This window comes from Oncorhynchus kisutch, linkage group LG9 (genome assembly GCF_002021735.2).
Source record: "Oncorhynchus kisutch isolate 150728-3 linkage group LG9, Okis_V2, whole genome shotgun sequence".
NCBI lineage: Eukaryota > Metazoa > Chordata > Actinopteri > Salmoniformes > Salmonidae > Oncorhynchus > Oncorhynchus kisutch.
In genome coordinates, this window is record NC_034182.2 from 27,057,829 (window position 1) to 27,077,611 (window position 19,783).

The following is a 19,783-nucleotide window of genomic DNA, read 5'->3' on the forward strand; positions in this document are numbered from 1 at the left end:
GCTGTTATAGACACTGTCTGTCACCAAGTGAGTGACAGGAGGGAGCTTGAGGTAGTCACGTCATACAAGTACTTGGGAGTATGGCTAGACGGTGCACTGTGCTCTCAGCAAATAAAGTAATCGTTCCTCTTTCACCCCAGCTGCCAAACTAACCCTGATTCAGATGACGATTTTACTCATGCTAGAATACAGAGACATCATTTATAGATCCTCAGGTAAGGGTGCTCTCGAGCATCTAGATATTCTTTACCATTCGGCCATCAGATTAGCCACCAATGCTCCTTATAGGACACATCACTGCACTCTATAATGCTCTGTAAACTGGTCATCTCTGTATACCCGTCGCAAGACCCACTGGTTGATGCTAATTTATAAAACCTCTTAGGGATCACTCCCCCCTATTTGAGATTTCTACTGCAGCCCACATTCTACACATACAACACCCGTTCTGCCAGTCACATTCTATTAAAAGTCCCCAAAGCACACATCCCTGGGTCGTTCCTCTTTTCACTTCGCTGCAGCTAGCGATGGAATGAGCTGCAAAAAGCAAGCAAACTGGACAGTTAGGGTTAGACTTGATTCAAAGACTCAATAATGGACACTCTTACTGACAGTTGTGGCTGCTTTGTGTGATGTATTGGTGTCTCTACCTTCTTTCCCTTTGTGCTGTTGTCTGTGCCCAATAATGTTTGTACCATGTTTTGTACTGCTACCATGTTGTGTTGCAACAGTGCTGTGATATCATGTGTTGCTGCCTTGCTGTGTTGATGTCTTAGGTCTCTGTTTATGTAGTGCTGTGATGTGTGTTTGGTCCTATATATTGTATATATATATTTTTTTTAATCCCAGGCCCCCATAGGAGGCCTTTTGGTAGGCCCTCATTGTAAATCAGAATTTGTTCTAACTGACTTGTCTAGTTAAATAAATAAAAGACTAGGGTTCAGGTTGGTTAGGGTTTGGCTTGGCTAGGGTTACAGCTAGGACTAGGGTTAGGGCTGGGGTTAGGGCTAGGGTTAGGCTAGAGCTGGAGGGTTAGGGTTGGTGAACAGTTAGTTTGATCATTGTTGCGTACACCTCTTGGAGGAAACGCAAGACCCCGCTACATTTCAACTCCCTGTGGAGTGAAAAAAGTATGTGATCGTAGGTGCGGAGAAGGACGACAGAGGCAGAGAATACCGTTTACAGGGAATTTATTATTCCTAACACAAGGTAATGTTGGGAAAAATGGGCTGGACGGAACTAAAGCAAAGAAAGTAAACGTTTAAGGAATCCCCTCTCCTACCTTACCTGCCATCTAACCTAACCTTTTGCACCACTTGGCGCGCTAACCAAAAAAACAGGAGGTGGTCCGCCCAGGTCTTACCTAGTGTGCATAGACATATTAAATGCTACGGGTTATGTATGCCCGCGGGCCTCTTGCCTAAACACTTCCAAAGTGCATTTGGGGAACAAATGAAACAGAATAATTTACCAATACTCTAAGTGTGAAATTTCAATAACCACAAACACTAAGTCCTATTGTCATACACATACATCTGAAGGAGCGGCTACAAAATAATATTTAAAAAAAAGCTTTTACTGACCGCCACAACAACCAACACAGGACAGAAAAAAAAGCTCTCTGACATTGGAACACTGGCTTTCATCAAGCTGGAGAAGAAGTTGGTAATTGAAGAAACAGCTGTATCCCCTGACGAGAGGGAGGGGTCAGTGCTCGAATCAGCGATGGGGCCGACCAATCAGCTGCTTTAGGAATCCAGGAAGCCATTTCCTGAAATAGACACACATACAAACCCACAACAACACAGAAACGTAACAGCATGTGCAATCCATCTATAGGGTGAAGCCTTGTGGTCCTCTATGAACCCCACCAAACCCAAACACCTATATCAGTGGCATGATATTCTGTGTAGAAAACAATGGATGATGTCCCCCCCCCCATCTTTATTTAGTGCTTGGTCCTGTCCACTCTGTTCTGATACGCCCTGACTGATTGAGGACATTGTAGAGGGAAACAGAAAACACATAATTGTTCGTAAGAGTCTTATCTTTCAGTGATGGGGTCATAATATTTTTTGACTTAAACCGTTCAAATGATAGAAACACATTTGTGGGAAGAAAACAAAAACCACTCTGTTTATTACAACTGCAACTCGCAGCTACTTTAGGTTACTGCTGTAACCCTGGTTCTATGATCCAAGAGCAATTTGTACATTTTATTTAAGATTTCTTCTCATGTGCACATTTTTAAATCAGGGGACAGACAGTACATGGGGTCACAACCTTCAGTTTGAGAAACGCTGACCTATATGAACCTAACCGAACCCAGACACCATCTTCATTTTGATTGAACACAAATATGCTACATTTCTGTTTTTACATTCCACATAATATGTCTTTGCTTGTCTCCAAACAAAAAAAAAGTATATGCATAGGTTCTGTACAGCAATCTAGAGGGAGTGAGTGGAGACAATTAGGAGGGGTGAGGGGTTTGTTGAGACTTTCTGTAAATAGACATTGTGGTCCAATACTAACTACCACGCCCCCTACCAATGAAATCCCTTTTGATCTCACTGTGATCTCAGTGTGAATAAAGAGGTGTTCTCTGATTCACAACCAGACAGAGCAGAATAGATTTACACACAGAATGGCGAGAACCTTCCTACCAGCTCTACTGCTCTATGGATTGAGTAAGTAAACTACTGTTAAATCTATCATGGAGACAGAGAAAGATTGACTGCATCCATCAAGTATAACCAGAATGTTCAGGGCAGCACTTCCTCCTCATTTCTAACATGTACATGTGATATCACCGATTACAGTCATTAATGTTGGACTTTGTTCTTTGTGTTTCAGGTTTGGTCTCTGTGTTGGTTTCTCAGTGTCAAACTACGGAGGTCCGTACTGGGGATACCATCACCTTGCAGTGCTCCAATCTTACAAAGGCTGTGGGACACACAGCATGGTTCAAGCAAGTCAACGGATCAGAGCCTGTGTGTATCTCGTCTATGTACGGCTTTAATTCAACACCTGATCTCCACAATGGTTTTCAAAGGAGCCATTTGGAAATGTTCAGCAACCACACCACTATCTTTCTCAAAATCACAAAAGTGGAAATAGCTGACTGTGGTCTGTATTTCTGTGGATTGTTTCCACATCGCCACATGTTCTTTGTCAACGCAACATATCTAAAAATTAAAGGTACGTTTTCAACTATTTATTTGGCTTTTGATACATTTGAAAATGTGTATCAACCTAATCAGGAGTTATCATGAAACAAAGGCAGACCATTGATGGACATATTTTTTAGCATTATAATTTGGAAAAATAAATACTTCTCTATTATTACTAATCGCAATGCTATAGGGCACAACGGAGGTGAGGAAACACCAGAGTAATCTAAAGAGAGTCATGTAGATGAAAAAATATCTACATGATGAAATGTTTAGGTCTGTCATTAAAGGACCACCAAGTGATTTAATAAAATGTAATCTAATAGGACATTGTAATGGAACTATCAGTCTAGTAGGAGAGGATGATGACATATACCTAGGAGAGGATGATGACATATACCTAGGAGAGGATGATGGAACCATGTACCTCCTTCCCCTGGTTGTGATCCTGGGTGTTGTGACTGCTGTTCTACTGATAGTCATTCTCATCCTGGTCCTCAAGATCAGACGAGACGCAAACAGACACAACACAGGTAGGAGACCATTTCATGATAATATGGGACCTTTGAACTATACATTTAATGTGGATGTTTTTCCCCTGACATACTGTACACTGATGATTAGAGACTCCGTGTGTACACTAGAATGGATTGATCCATTAATTCGTTCTCTCATCTCTCTTTGATATTCAGGACCTGATCCTCAAAGACAACAACACAATGATCAGGTAAATACTGATTAAATACGGAAATATAAGCAATTCAGAAACTGAGAAAATGACAACTACTGCATGGTGTTTGCAAATCTACAGAAACAAGATCCAGATACATTGAATTATGCCGCACTGAATTTCACCTCCAAGAAGAGGAAGATGGAGAGGAGAAGAGAGAAGGAGCAGGACCCCCATGTAGTGTATACTGCTACAAGATGATAAAGTGGAGGAGGATGGAAGAGGAAAATTAATTGTCCATATCTTTGAATACATTGATTTACCATATGCTTGAATACAAGATTAAATATCGCTATATTGTGTCTGTGCTGTTATATTGAATGTATTGACCTTTATTTAAATGTAAATCAATTCATCTCTGCAGTGTATGTTTGTGAGTTTTACCTCAGGGCTACAATAGCTCTCTCCAACTCAGCTAGGCCAAACATCTCAGTGGTACAGGGTGTGGTTAGAGAAGAGTTAGAAGTCAAAACACAACTGTTTAATGGTCACAGGGGAATAGTTGCCTCTTTTGACCTCTCTTAACTTAGATCTCTGTTGTGTGTGTCAGTGATTTGGTCATTTTTTTATAGGGTGACCCTGAGGGTCAAAGTACCCAACAGTAGACAACTGTATTATACTGATCACTTATAAAGACAAATAAACAGCCATTGCCATGATGTTATTCACCCCTTAGTATTTCCTGTCTTGGCTTTGTACTGATGAAATCAATTCAAATTATATTAGTCACATGCGCCGAATACAACATTGAAATGCTTACTTCTGGGTAGCCTAGTGGTTAGAGCGTTGGACTATTACTAGTCCTTAAAGGTTGCAAGATCAAATCCCTGAGCTGACAAGGTTCAAATCTGTCATTCTGCCCCTGAACAAGGCAGTTAAACCAATGTTCCTAGGCTGTCATTAAAATTAAGAATTAGTTCTTAACTAACTTGCCTAGTTAAAGAAAGGTATAAAAAAAAAAAGAGAATAGCAGTGGTGTAGGCGTTCAGGAGTCTTATGGTTTGGTGGTAAAAGCTGTTTAGAAGCCTCTTGGACCTAGACTTGACACTCTGGTACCGCTTGCCGTGCGGTAGCAGAAAGAACAGTCTATGACTAGGGTGGCTGGAGTCTTTGACAACATTTTTTGACAATCACAGCCCCCTATTCCGAGAAGCAGCTTATAAGGAGAATATGATTGTGGTCTGAGGTAGAGGAGGGGCCAGTGAGGGTACACATCACTTCCTGTGGTGTGAGTGACAGGAAGGAGCAGCTCAGTGTAGAGTGAGACCTGCTGAGGTGAACATCACTGCATCTCTCATAGACTAACACTGGGGGATGAAATGTCCATTATGCTCGCTCTCTCTCTCTCTCTCTCTCTCTCTCTCTCTCAGCATGTCTCGCCAGATTATCAGTCCACCTGCCGACAGATAGTGCGGGAAAATATTTTTTGTGTAAGAGTAAACACAACTCTTCTGTTCATCTGGACAGTAAACACCAGACCCCTGCCGCTCAGTTAGATATGCAAAGTATGTCAAGAATACAAACCACAGGATAAAAACATTTCCTAAACCCTAAACTGTGCAGGATTTCTTAAACTGTGGGTCCTGAGTTATGAGAAAACTTATATAATCCCAGGCTATTTCTTCAAAGTTCTGGTCGTTGGAGGGAGAACAGCCAATTTCTCAATTGGGTCTCGAGTTGAAAATGTTTAAGAAACCTACAGTAAAGCATTCAACAAGAGGATAAAGTGCAGATAAAATTGAGTGTCATCTCAATAGTTTTGTCAACTCTTCCTTCATGAAAAAAGAGAAAGTATTGGTACCAAACACATGTTTGAACCCCCCACCCCATATTATTCAATGCTATTGCGGTTACAACTAATATTCGATTTTATTGGTGCATCTTTTATGCAGTGATGGGTAAATTTACATGATGGGTTACTTTAACCATTGGGCTGGGGTTGGGTCGGTAGTATTAGCAGCACTAAATATCATTCACAGTATCATTTCCAAACATCAAAAGAGAAAGAATTGAAGTTAATGTTTCATTTCTCTCAATAAAGAAGCAGCCGTATCAAGCAAATATTTGATTTCCTTGATCCAGCTACTCTGACCTGCTTTATAATGTCTTAAAAAGTAATTATAAGGAAGCTCAAATTATGGTGAGCCAGAGGACACACTTCTAAGATTGTAGTCGGCCAATAATATCTCTCTTTTCAGTGTTCCGTCCTACTGCATGAAAGGTACATGTAAAGTGCCATCATATATAAGGTACATATAAGATGTCCCACTGTCAGACCCACAGACTATACAGTGCAGAAGGGACTAATGTTACAATGATGAATAGAGAATTATTTATGTTTTACATCAACTTGTGGAAGTGTAAGACATTTTAATTGAATTTATTTTTCAATTATTTGTAGTATGTAGTTAGAATATGAATAAGTTAAGTGGACGTTCTCTCTGTAATGCTAGAAATGGTTTATCCATGTCTTTATCTTTGATCCATTTTGTTTATAAGCTTTGACAGTTTGTGCTTTTACCAAACTAAACGTAATCCAACCAACCCCTGTGATGGTTACTGAGCTGGGAGGCACTGTGACTCTCACTTGCTTTTGTCCCAAATTGTCGGTGACCAGGTTTGATTGGTTCAAGCAGAGTTTTGGACAGAAACCACTCCTCATGGCATCTTTATGTTGGCCAAGATAATTATTATTCCAACAACTTTATCAAGGACTTTACTGAGACCAAACGTTTGGGTGTGAGGAGAGGAGACTACAGCTGTAACTTGACCATATCTAAGACAGAGCCAGGGGACTCAGCTACATACTTTTGTTCTACTACAGACATCTATGAGCTCACAATTGGAGACAGAACTGTTTTATTTGTCAAAGGTAACTAAACATTTGCTTCTTCATTAAAAAAATGTATGGCCCTGTATATTGGTATGTTTCTGCAACTACTTCATCAAATGCTAGCGATGAATACATGGCTTGTTTTTCACCCACTTCGACTTACATTAGTTACTCACCTTCTTCAGATTCAGAGTCCAACAGCATATCTGTGCTCCAGCAGCCTGTGTCTGAGTCAGTCCATCCAGGAGACTCTGTGACTCTGAACTGTACAATACACACTGAGAGCTGTGCAGGAGAACAGTGTCTATTGGTTCAGACATGGCTCAGGAGAATCCTGCTCATGAATCATTTACACCCATGGAGACAGGAGTGATCAGTGTGAGAAGAGCTCTGATGCTGCGTCTCCTACACAGAGCTGTGTCTATAACCTCCCCAAGAGGAACCTCAGCTTCTCTGATGCTGGGACTTACTACTGTGCTGTGGGCTCATGTGGGGAGATACTGTTTGCAGACGGGACCAAGCTGGACATTGACCGTAAGTGATACTTCTGACATCTATATAATCAAAGTTCTTCTTAGATTGCAGACAAGGTATCGTTCATATATTTTTTTAATTATTCAGATATCTTTGTTTTTCTATATCCTTCTGATATCTTTGTATATGAGAGAATAAAATATGACTCAGATCAGGCCGAGTCTTGTTGGTGTCTCTAAATTTGTCATAGCTTTATCCCTCAGTGTCTCAGTGTCTCCATCCCTATTTGATATTTCACAGATGGTTGTAAGGAGGACCATCTTCTGTTCATGTATTGCCTTGGCGTAGCGTTGGGTCTGTGTGTCCTCCTCATCATTGTCCTTACTTGTGTTTTGTACCAGATGAGCAAGTGCATAGGTAAGTGACAATATTGTGCAAGATCCAGTATGCTTCTCAATTGTTGGTACAGTTACATTAGTTGACATGTTTTGGTCAAAACTGGTCAAAAAAGCTCTTCAATGTATGATGAATATGATTATATTGATTATTTGTGTTTGATAAAAAGGAACACACCCTCAGCAAAGTACTCCTGCAGTCCCCAGTCATGATAACCAGCTAACCTGACCTAACACTTGTTTAGTTGTTGCTGAATCAATGTATTTTTCCTTCAATCAAAATATGAAAATATTAATTTTATTAGAGGATTGTTTCACTATACCACAATATTTAGTATAATACCAAATATTTAGATTTTAATTTTTGTTATTCCTCTCAGGATCAAGAGCCTGTTACTCTCCATTACTCCGCTCTGAACGTCGTCCTCAAGAAACCAAAGTCCGGGAGGCAGAGGAGCGCCACGGAGACAGACACTGTGTACTCTGGTGGACAGACAGAAATGTACACTTTTACTCTTTATGAATTTGCATTGATTCTGTGTTTTCTACACTGTATGTTTGACTGTGGCTTTTTCATTGTAAATTACAATTACTTACATTGATACTGTTGTTCCATTTTGATCAAATATAACATTCAACTGCTTTCAAAAAGAGGAATTGTTTGATGAGCATTCATAGTTTTGGCATTACATTTCTACAACACTTTCACCCACAGATTCAGTGTGCAACAACCATATCAAGCCTATGCTCAATGTAAAACATAAGGTTGGTTGCATAATAACTGTAAATATCTATTGCTGATGTTTTAGCCTCTCAAACTGTCTTCTTTTAGCTTTATCCTGTATCACAGCTCACTGTGGTTTTCTGGCTGCCTTGAATAGATGTTCCACTCACTCACGTAAACTCAACTCTAACCCCCAGCAATGACCATCAGTCCTCACCACACTCTCTTTTCAAACCCCATCTAAACCACCAACATCCATGTCACTAAGAGCCCAACTCTCTCTCTCCATAACAAAAGACTGAACTAAAAATAAACTTCTTAGCTGAATATACTTTGAACAGAATTGATATGGTTGAGAGACTGATAATAAACATGACCATGTTCACTTTGTAATGGAGAAGTTTTCACAAACTGTTGACAACATGTGAATATGTATAAGTGCACCTTGCAGGACTCCAATCCATTCATTTTACAACAGGGAGCAGCAGAGCACATGGAAGTCCCCACAACTGCCTCAACAGTCGAGTTGGCAGCAACTTGTAGCTATGAAGAATCTATAACAAGGTAATATAGTTGTTACATGCTTATTACACATCTATAACATGGTCGAAATCATTTCCAGCATCTTTAAATAGCAGCCACCAAACAGGCCAAACAGTCATCATCCCTGGATCAACATAGTTATAATAAACATAGTTATAATAAACATAGTTATAATAAACATAGTTATAATAAACATAGTTATAATAAAGTGTAGCTTAGTAACAAGGAGCAACAATCACTCAAAATGAAAGCGGTAGTAGAGAACTGTATGATGAAGACTCATTTGTTTGACTGTGTAGTTTTGTAATTGAGTTCCAGGGAGTCCTTGTATAATTAAGGCACACAACCTATTGTTGTCAAGTCCTCTGAAATGTCTTGAACTAGTTTTAGATGTGTTGATAGCATGACACTCACATCCCCCCCACACAGGTAACAAGTTCACAGGTACTTGAGGTCTACTCTAAGTACGAGGCTATATCTATTCTTTGGTCAGGCCTGTTGGCCTTGTACACACAGGACCCTCCTACTTGCTCTCAGTGTCTCTGTGGTTTTCAGCAGGATGTCTATTCTGGTGTCAGTCAGTTGTTTTCACATTTGTTATTGTTGTTCATGTTTCTACTGACAGCTTGCAGTCACAGCAAACCAGTTCTTTATAAACTTACTTGGATATATATAGTTATCTGAAATCAGTTTCAAACCACAAAGAACTGCTAATGAACTCTCCAAGTTAAGCATCTCATGTCATAATACGGAACCATCTATACTATATCTATCTGCTCAGGGTGAGGGGCTATTTTAAGATGATGTCATGGGAGAACTAGTGCATTCTCAATCAGACAAGTGTTCTAGGACTACTGCAGGGTTCTCTGTAAGGAGACCAATAGAGGAGGATCTCCTTCTGATAGATTGCCTCCTATGAGAACCACACTAACCAGACAGTGATACAGAGTGGATAAAGTGTGTCATGTGTATTGGTTATATTAGGCTGGTGAGTCCAATCAGTGATGCACTCACAGGTGTTACACTAAAGTTAATGCATGTTTCTGTGAATGATAGGGAATGAGACTGACATACAATTGACTTGATTCATGCTGTAGGTGTTTATCCAATATACACTTCCAATGCTCTACTCCTGTTCACACTTACATTTTAGTAATTTCGAAGACAGTCTTATTCAGAGCAGCTTACCAGAGCAAGTAGGATTAATTTCAAAAAAAATAAGTAAGTTATAGACCTATAACAAGGACTTCACTGGGACTAAATGCCTGAGTGCGGAGAGAGGAGTCGACAGCGTTAACCTGACCATCTCTAAGACACAGTTAGGGGACTCAGCTACATGCTAATGTGCTGCTATTGAAGTGGGCAAAGTCACATTTGGACAAGGAGCAGATTTGATTGTCAAAGGTAAACTAACTCAAGTAAGTCTTTGTTTTGGATTTTTGCATTCATGAAATTCTAAATATACAATATAAATTGTTCATAAAAAAAGATCTAGCAGGACAAACAGTTGACACACCATGATCTTACTCTGTCACTCTTTTCAGAATTAGAGTCCAAGAGCATGTCTGTTGCACAGCAGCCTGTGTCTGAGTCAGTCCAGCCAGGAGACTCTGAACTGAACAATACACACTGAGACCTGTGCAGGAGAACACAGTGTCTATTGGTTCAGACATGGCTCAGGAGAATCCCATCAAGGAATAATTAACACCCATGGAAACAGGAGTGATCAGTGTGAGAAGAACTATGAGGCTGGGTCTTCTACACAGAGATGTGTCTACAATCTGCCCAAGTGGAACCACAGCCTTTCTGATACTGGGACTACTGTGCTGTGGCCTCGTGGGGAGATACTGTTTGGGAATGGGATCAAGCTGGATGTTGAGTGTGGTCACTCTGATGATCCACAGATGAGAATCCTGGTCCTTCTCTCTGTCATAAGAACTGGAGGTCTCCTCTGCTGTCTGACCATCTTCATCATAATCTACACCACCAGGAAATAGATCAATCTAAGACAAATGTTGATGGACTTTTTGCAGTAAATGTTGGAAATATCATAATTGAAAATATGTATTTGTTGAGATTGCTGAGTTGTTTTGCATTCTAAAAATAAATGGCCAGTGACCTTGTTTAAAAAGTTGTGTCAGTAGATTAAATTGTACTTTTGAAATCCATGTATAAGTTGCTTCTTATAGCATTAATAAATATCCATTTAAACAACTGATACTGACTGAAATGGACTTGTTCCTTCCCCTTGTGTTCTGTACATACAGTATGTCTGTATGAATGTGTGCAGAGGGCTTCTGCACACCCAACCTACTGATAAATGCTAAACCCACCCATGCATGCACCCACACAGCGAGATGTTCACATGTACCTGCCCTCTGTGGTCTGCTGTGAGCACAAAACAAGACCGTCTCTACGCTTTGGACAGGCCTGCTGGCCTTTTACACACCCTGTGCCTCTATGTGGTTTTCAGCAGGATGTCTATGTGGTGTCACTTTGTTTTTTCTCATTCTTTCATTGTTGTTCACAACCATGATAATAAGCAACATAGTCCACGTATATACTGTATGTCATGTAGCCTATATCTTGTCACTTGCAAGATCATAGGTTTATTTCATTCAAACTACAATCATTTGTTTACTCAGTAAAAAAATTGTATTAATGTATATTAGGCTACAGTGAATAGGCCTATCCATGAGGTACACCCCTACCAAACGCTCAACTAGTAGCCTACACTTGAGTTAGTACATGAATGACAGAGATAAGACTGACTTTCATTCTGTAGGTGTTTCCTCCACATACCCTCACAGTAATGCTCCACCCCTGTACACCCTTCATGTCAGGACATGTTCTTTGTATAACAGTCCCCATATAGGTCATCAGGAGTACTGCCTGTAACTGTTACATGGGGAGGGGCTAAATCTATTTTAGCCACACAACTGAGTTTGACAACAAGAGGATACAGGTACATTAATGTGTAATGTATGCTTGAAAATGTACTGCATACTTACCAGATAATATTATACTTTTAACCCCATTAAATGAATCATATTCATATATTCTCTTTAAACACTGCCTCAGTATTGGACATCTTTGTGTCAACTGGTGCCCACATAGCAAACTATACATTTCCCCCCCAAAATAATGATTCTAGACACCACAAACTGTCTACCACAAACCTGTACTGGGGTACAGGTTCTTCGAGCTAATTGAGGTAATATGTACATAGGGGTAAAGTGATAATTCATAGATTATAGATTATAAATAGCGAGTAGCAGCAGCGTTAAAAAAAAGGTGTGTGTGTGTGAGGGGGGGGGGGGGGGGGTCAATGCAAATAGTACATGTAGCCATTTGATTAGCTGTTCAGCAGTCTTAAGGCTGGGGGTAGTAGCTGTTAAGAAGCCTTTTTGTCCTAGACTTGGTGCTCCGGTACCACTTGCCATGCGGTAGCATAGAGAACAGTCTATGACTAAGGTGGCTGGAGTCTTTGACAATTTTTAGAGCCTTCCTCTGACTCAGCCTGGTATAGAGGTCCTGGATGGCAGGAAGCTTAGCCCCAGTGATGTACTGGGCTGTACGTACCGTCTGTAGCACCTTACAATCGGAGGCCGAGCAGCTCCCAACCAGGCAGTGATGCAACCAGTCAGCATGCTCTCGATGGTGCAGCTTGAGATATTTTTGAGGATCTCAGGACCCATGCAAAAACCTTTCAGTCTCCTGAGGGGAATTAGGCGTTGTCGTGCCCTCTTCACGACTGTATTGGTGTGTTTGGACCATGATAATTTGTTGTTGGTGTGGACACCAAAAAACTTGACGCTCTCAACCTGCTCCACTACAGCTCCATCAATGACAATCGGGGCATGCTTGGTGCTCCTTTTCTGGTAGTCCACGATCATCTCCTTTGCCTTGATCCCATTGAGGGAGAGTTTGTTGTCCTGGCACTGCTCTTCCAAGACTCTGACCTCCTCCCTATTGCGTGTCTCATTGTTGTCTGTGATCAGGACTACCACCGTTGTGTCTTTTGAAAACGTAATAATGGTGTTGGAGTCGTGCTTTGCCATTCAGTCATGGGTTAACAGGGAGTACCGGAGGGGACTAAGCACGCACCCCTGAGGGGCTCCCATGTTGAGGATCAGCATGGCATATGTGTTGTTGCCTACCATTACCACCTGGGAGCAGCCTGTCAGGAAGTCCAGGATCCAGTTTCAGAGAGAGGTGTTCAGTCCCAGGGTCCTCAGCTTAGTGATGAGGTTTGAGGGCACTTTGATTTTGAATGCTGAACTTTAGTCAACGAGCAACATTCTCACGTAGGTCTTCCTTTTGTCCAGGTGAGAAAGGGCAGTGTTGAGTGCAATAGAGATGGCATCCTCTGTGGATCCATTGGGGCAGTATGCAAATTGGAGTGGGTCTAGGGTTTCTGGAATGATGGTGTTGATGTGAGCCATGACCATCCTTGAAAAGCACTTCATGGCTACAGATGTGAGTTCTACAGGTCGGTAGAAATTTAGGCAGATTACCTTGTTGTTCTCGGGCACAGGGACTATGGTATTCTGCTTGAAACATGTTGGTATTACAGGGACAGGTTGAAAATGTCTTTAAAGAAAGATCAATAACTCATATTATAATGTTAAACCGTTTTTTCTCTTCTCATGCCACTAACACTAACACACCCTCAAACAAACAGCAACCTATTTACAGTTACTCTGCGGTCTGCGATGAACACAATATGAGGATGTATCTACACTTTGTTATGGCCTGCTGCCAATGTATTGTACACAGGACCCTCTGCTCTCTCTCTCTCTCTCTCTCTCTCTCTCTCTCTCTCTCTCTCTCTCTCTCTCTCTCTCTCTCTCTCTCTCTCTCTCTCTCTCTCTCTCTCTCTCTCTCCCTCTCCCTCTCCCTCTCCCTCTCTCTCTCTCTCTCTCTCTCTCTCTCTCTCTCTCTCTCTCTCTCTCAGAACTCTTAGCTATCTCATACTCTAGGCTATACTACTTGCTCTTCAAGTTGACCATTTTAACAACAGTAAACCAACTCTTTTGATGAGGCAGCTAACCTAAACATAGTCGACTGAAATCTGTGAAAAAACACAATGAGCTATTTATTAGGTCATTTCAGCTAAAGTTGTAGTTCTTAGTCAAACACAACACAGTTTTAACAGTGAAGTATTATCATCACCTATAGGCCTAGAGGTATCGGCCTCCTCAATAACAAAATCATGGGAAGGGATTCTATACAGCCAATACAATTGAGTGTAAGTCCTGAATTATGTTTTTTCAATAGATGTTTTTTTAGTGAGGTGAAGTGACTGTGTGGTGATAGAAGCCCTAGTGGATGACAGTGTCATTGCATGCATGTTCCCAACACGTTCACAACTGAGTCTCTTGACGTAGACAACAGTATCTGTAGTGATGAAGAATAAGGGATGTCAAACTTGAATGATTATTCCTACATTTGTACTAAATCTATACCCTGTGACTCTGTACAATGTGAAGAAAATTGTTGTACCGGAATAAGGTTATGGGTCCAGTTCGACAAATCACCTGCAGCTCCATTGTTGAAGTGTTGTCTACTTAGGTGGACTTTTTCCACTCAAGACAAGTTGTGAGGAGGATGACAACTTCAATGAGGATCACACTGTGTCTGATATTTCCACTTCTTGTAGAGATGTGTAAGTCCAACTTTTATATTTCTCTGCTTATGAGATGTCCGCCCTTGATTTGTTGTCAGTCCATCCAGGAGACTCTGTGACTCTGAACTGTACAATACACACTGAGACCTGTGCAGGAGAACACAGTGTCTATTGGTTCAGACATGTCTCAGGAGAATCCCGTCCAGAAATCATTTACACCCATGGAGACAGGAGTGATCAGTGTGAGAAGAGCTCTGAGGCTGGGTCTCCTACACAGAGCTGTGTCTTCAACCTCCCCAAGAGGAACCTCAGTTTCTCTGATGCTGGTACTTACTAATGTGCTGTGGCCTCATGTCGGGTGATACTGTTTGAGAATGGGACCAAGCTGAACATTCAAGGTAAATCCCATTTAATCTGTAAATATTCCCAACAATACAGTATATTTGTGTAAATAGCCTACCTTCAAATGATCCCATACATTTGTCTCAACAAGCTATACAATATCACCATCAGCTTTTTGGTTCAATATTTTACTGTTTGATGATATTCCTAAGTGCTCATGAATACAATATGAATTCTCTGATACCCTTTCCACAGTTCCAGAACATGATTCTCCATTTGATATGAGTCCTACTGTTCTGGCCTTGGTCGTCTCCAACATCGTTCTGGGGATAGTGACACTTCTACTTGTCTGGGCGCTGTGCAAGACTCAGAACAGAGATAGCAGAGGTATTACTTTATATCTAATGTTGTGTCTGATGTTTCATGCATCTCAATGCAATGTACATTCTTTAAATATCCATTAAATGCCCAACATATCAGCATTGTTAATTAACTGCATGAGGTTAAAAATAGATAGATTGTCATAAAAAATAATAGCTGGCCTTCCTCTATTTCAATCTCTATGAAGGGAGGACTGATGTCCCAACGTCTCAGGGAAATCAGGTACATTTGTCAACATTTATAAATATATCATATTTGTAGTTTTTACAAGAAACTGCCTTACAGCTAGTGTTCAGCTTATTTGTGCATTTTTTGTTATTAAGCTTTCTTGTAAGTAATAAATCACTGTGATAGATGTAGCCTGTTCATTTTTCTGTGGAACTTCTGCCTGTCACTGTTCCACTGACTGTCAGGTCATCGTAGTGGGTGTACAGTCTGAATAGTCATGTCTTTTGTAGTGTTTTCTTCCACAGGAGAATTGAAACACTATATAGTTGTCGCGCCCTGACCAGAGTATTCTTTGTTTTCTTTATATATTTTGGTTAGGTCAGGGTGTGACGAAGGCGGTATGTGTGTTTTTGTCTCATCTATGGTGTTTGTACTGTCTAGGGGTTTTGTAGATTCATGGGGTTGTTTCCATCTAGGTGTTTATGCAGGTCTATGCTTGCCTAGATTGGTTCTCAATTAGAGGCAGGCGTTTATCGTTGTCTCTGATTGGGAACCATATTTAGGCAGCCATCTGCTTTGGGTATTTTGTGGGTTATTGTCTATGTTATGTTGCACGTTAGCACATTGTTTATATAGCGGTCACGGTTGTCTTATTCGTTTTTTTTTTTTAAGTGTTCTTCATTAAATAAAGAAGAATGTATTCTAACCACGCTGTGCTTTGGTCTACTCCATAAGACAATCGTGACAATAGTAGATCATGCTGTCATAATGTATTTTCACCCCCAAGAAGAAGTCCTCCTCTAGAAGAGCAAGAGAGAAGACCAGCAGAGAGGATGCAGTGTACTCTGATGTCAGGAACCTGTAGCAGCAGTGAAAGATATCACCACTGTCACAAAGACTACAAGAAGAAATGTTACTATTTGTAGCATAATAAAACTGCTTTTAGTAACACATTTGTATGGAGTTTTCAAAGAATAAAAAAAACGGTTGTTTTAACACTGTTTTGCGGGTACTATTTAATGAAGTTGCCAGTTGAGGACTTGTGAGGCATCTGTTTCTCAAACTATACACTCTAATGTACTTGTCCTCTTGCTCAGTTGTGCACCAGGGCCTCCCACTCCTCTTTCTCTTCTGGTTAGAGCCAGTTTACGCTGTTGTGTGACGGGAGTAGTGCACAGCGTTGTACAAGATCTTCAGTTTCTTGGCAATTTCTCGATTGGAATAGCTCAATTTCTCAGAACAAGAATAGACTGAGGAGTTTCAGAAGAAAGGTCTTTGTTTCTGGCCATTTTGAGGCTGTAATCGGACCCACAAATGCTGATGCTCCAGATACTCAACTAGTCTAAAGAAGGTTTTATTGCTTCTTTAATCAGAACTACAATTTTCAGCTGTGCAAACATAATTGCAAACGGGATCAATTAACATTTTAAATTATAAACTTATATTAGCTCACACAATGTGACATTGGAACACAGGAGTGATGGTTGCTGATAATGGGCTCTGTATGCCTATGTAGATATTCCATAAAAAATCCGCTGTTTCGAGCTACAATAGTAATTTACAACATTAACAATGTCTACACTGTTTTTCAGATAAATGTGATGTTATTTATTGAACAAAAAATGTCTAAGTGACCCTAAACCTTTGAATGGTAGTGTACATAATAGTAGCATCAACATATATTGTAGTGTAATTCAATTTCACATATTTAATTGTTCTTTTGGTTCAACCACAATGCATAATAAGCATCATCAACAGGGGGAATATATTGGGTGTGCGCGGATTAGCTCTAGAAAGAATATATCAATTTATAAGACTTTTTCATAAAAATAGGCTTTCTCACATGAACAGGTGATGAGATGATACCCCGAACAGGGTTTTTCGACCTGTATGTGGGTGTCTGAAGAAGGATGTTTTTATTGTGATATTGCACTGTGCGCAAGAGACACATTTGTAGTTCCCATTTGGAATGTGTGTCAAGAATGTCTGAGTGGGCTCAGGGTGCATGTCTGATCTCATGAAGCTATCTCCAATATTGCGACCACCGGGACATGGACTTGTACCCATGTACCAACTTACTATGAAAAAGTGTCATTCCAGGGAGATTTCGCAAATACATCTTGTCTTGAGCTGCAAATGATGACTTGAGTTTTATTTTGCCCATACTGATGTTGGTTCGTATCATTGTGGAATATTCTGGTATAATGAATAGAGATGGTGCATATCCCATCAAGGTCAGTGAAGAAACTTTTCCAATTTGAATTTCAGTTTATTTTCCATCAGAATGTCGAAATGTTATGTGGTTCTCTTTAGCCAATAGTCACGTTCTGACCTTAGTTCCTTTGTTATGTCTTTGTTTTAGTTTGGTCAGGGCGTGAGTTGGGGTAGGTAGTCTGTTCTTTTTATATGATAAAATCATCTATCATTGGTGTTATATATGATAAATATATGATATTACAGACCTCTACATGCTTTGTAGTAGGAAAACCTGCCAAATCAGCAGTGTATCAAATACTTGTTCTCCCCACTGTATGTACACTAATGAACAATATTTTCAAGTGAAACAGAACGGTATTAATTACTGGAAAGGAAGACCCAGAGTTACGTCTGCTGCAGAGGATTAGTTCATTAGAGTTACCAGCCTCAGAAATTGGCAATTAACTTGAACCCTGGATTGCATCTCAAAGAAATGCTTCACAGAGTTCAAGTAACAATGTCACGGTTGTCATAAGAACGGGACCTAGGCGCAGCGGATGTTGAGTTACACATATTTATTGCAAAGTGAAACTTAAAGAAAAAAACAATAACTCAAATAAACAAACAACTAAAAGTAACTAAGTGGTGCACAAACACAAAACAATATCCCACAAATGCAGGTGGGGAAAAAGCCTACCTAAATATGATCCCCAATCAGAGGCAACGATAAACAGCTGCCTCTAATTCTGAACCACATTAGCACCAACATAGAAATATCTATACTAGATCACCCCCTAGTCACGCCCTGACCTACTACACCATAGAGAACTAAGGGCTCTCTAAGGTCAGAGCGTGAAAAACAGACACGTCTCAACATCAACTGTTCAGAGGAGATAGTGTGAATCAGGCCTACATAGTCTAATTACTGCAAAGACACCAATAAGAAGAAGAGACTTAATGGGCCAAGAAACACGAGCAATGGACATTAGACTGGTGGAAATCTGTCTTTTGGTCATGATTAGTCCGAATTTGAGATTTTTGGTTCCAACCGCCGTGTCTTTGTGAGACGCAGAGTAGATGAAAGGATGATCTCCGCATGTGTGGTTCCCGTCGTGAAGCACGGAGGAGGAGGTGTAATGTTGTGGGGGTGCTTTGCTGGTGACACTGCCAGTCATTTATTTAGAATTCAAGGCACACTTAACCAGCATGGCAACGACAGCATTCTGTAGCGATACACCATCCCATCTGGTTTGCGCTTAGTGGGACTATCATTGTTTTTTCATCAGGACAATGACCCAACACACCTCCAGACTGTGCAAGGGCTATTTGACCAAGAAAGAGATTGATGGAGTGCTGCATCAGATGACCTGGCCTCCACAATCACCCATCCTCAACCCAATTGAGATGGTTTGGGATGAGTTGGACTGCAGAGTGAAGGAAAAGCTGCACACAAGTGCTCAGCATATGTGGGAACTCAAGACGATTGGAAAAGCATTCCAGCTGATGCTGGTTGAGAGAATGTCAACAGTGTGAAAAGCTGTCATCAAGGCAAATGTTGGCTACTTTGAGGAATCTAAAATCAAAAATCTAATTGTATTTGTTTAATACTTTTTTGGTTACTACATGATTCCATATGTGTTTCAAACTGTTGATGTCTTCACTATTATTCTACAATATAGAAAACAGTACCATATATTATTCAATTGCGGTTACAAATAATATTAGTATTTAATGTTGGAGGCTTATGATGAAAACCAATAGCCAGAAATGCAGCTTCTATGCAGTGGTGGGTAAATGTACATTATGGATCACTTTAACCCTTGGGCTGGGCTGGGCTGGGCTGGGTTAGGGCCGGTAGTATCAGCAGCACTAGAGATATTTCACTGTTTCTTGTCCAAACATCAATTTCATTTCAGAAAATGTTTAATTTTTCTCAAAAAAGAAACAGCCGTATCAGGCAAATATTTGATAGCCTTGATCTAGTAACCCTGAATCGCTTAATAATGTCTTCTTGGAAAGTCATTCCCGTGAAGCTCACACTATGGTAAGCCAGGGGACACACTTCTAAGATTGTCGTCAGCCAATAAAATCTCTAGTTTCAGTGTTCCCTCCTACTGTATGATGGGTACATCTAAAGTGCCATCATATATAAGGTGCCCCACTGTCAGACCCACACACTATACAGTGCAGAAGGG

General features: G+C 40.5%; 1 protein-coding gene and 1 pseudogene across 1 annotated transcript; both read left to right on the forward strand.

Moving 5' to 3' along the window:
- Positions 1–2,590: 2,590 nt before the first annotated feature.
- LOC109879332 (uncharacterized) lies at positions 2,591–4,553 on the forward strand. The gene is made up of 5 exons (XM_020471504.2): positions 2,591–2,690; positions 2,857–3,201; positions 3,500–3,706; positions 3,866–3,900; positions 3,985–4,553. The coding sequence occupies exons 1-5, from the start codon at positions 2,648–2,650 to the stop codon at positions 4,102–4,104; spliced, it is 750 nt and encodes a 249-aa protein (XP_020327093.1). The 5' UTR covers positions 2,591–2,647; the 3' UTR covers positions 4,105–4,553.
- On the forward strand, positions 4,170–15,732 carry LOC109879315 (uncharacterized; annotated as a pseudogene).
- Positions 15,733–19,783: the final 4,051 nt, after the last annotated feature.

Coding starts and splice junctions, on each gene's coding strand:
- LOC109879332 (XM_020471504.2), top strand. CDS start 2,648: ATGGCGAGAACCTTCCTACCAGCTCTACTGCTCTATGGATTGA. Junction 3,202..3,499: donor AACATATCTAAAAATTAAAG/GTACGTTTTCAA, acceptor GTAATCTAATAG/GACATTGTAATGGAACTATC. Junction 3,707..3,865: donor CGCAAACAGACACAACACAG/GTAGGAGACCAT, acceptor TTTGATATTCAG/GACCTGATCCTCAAAGACAA.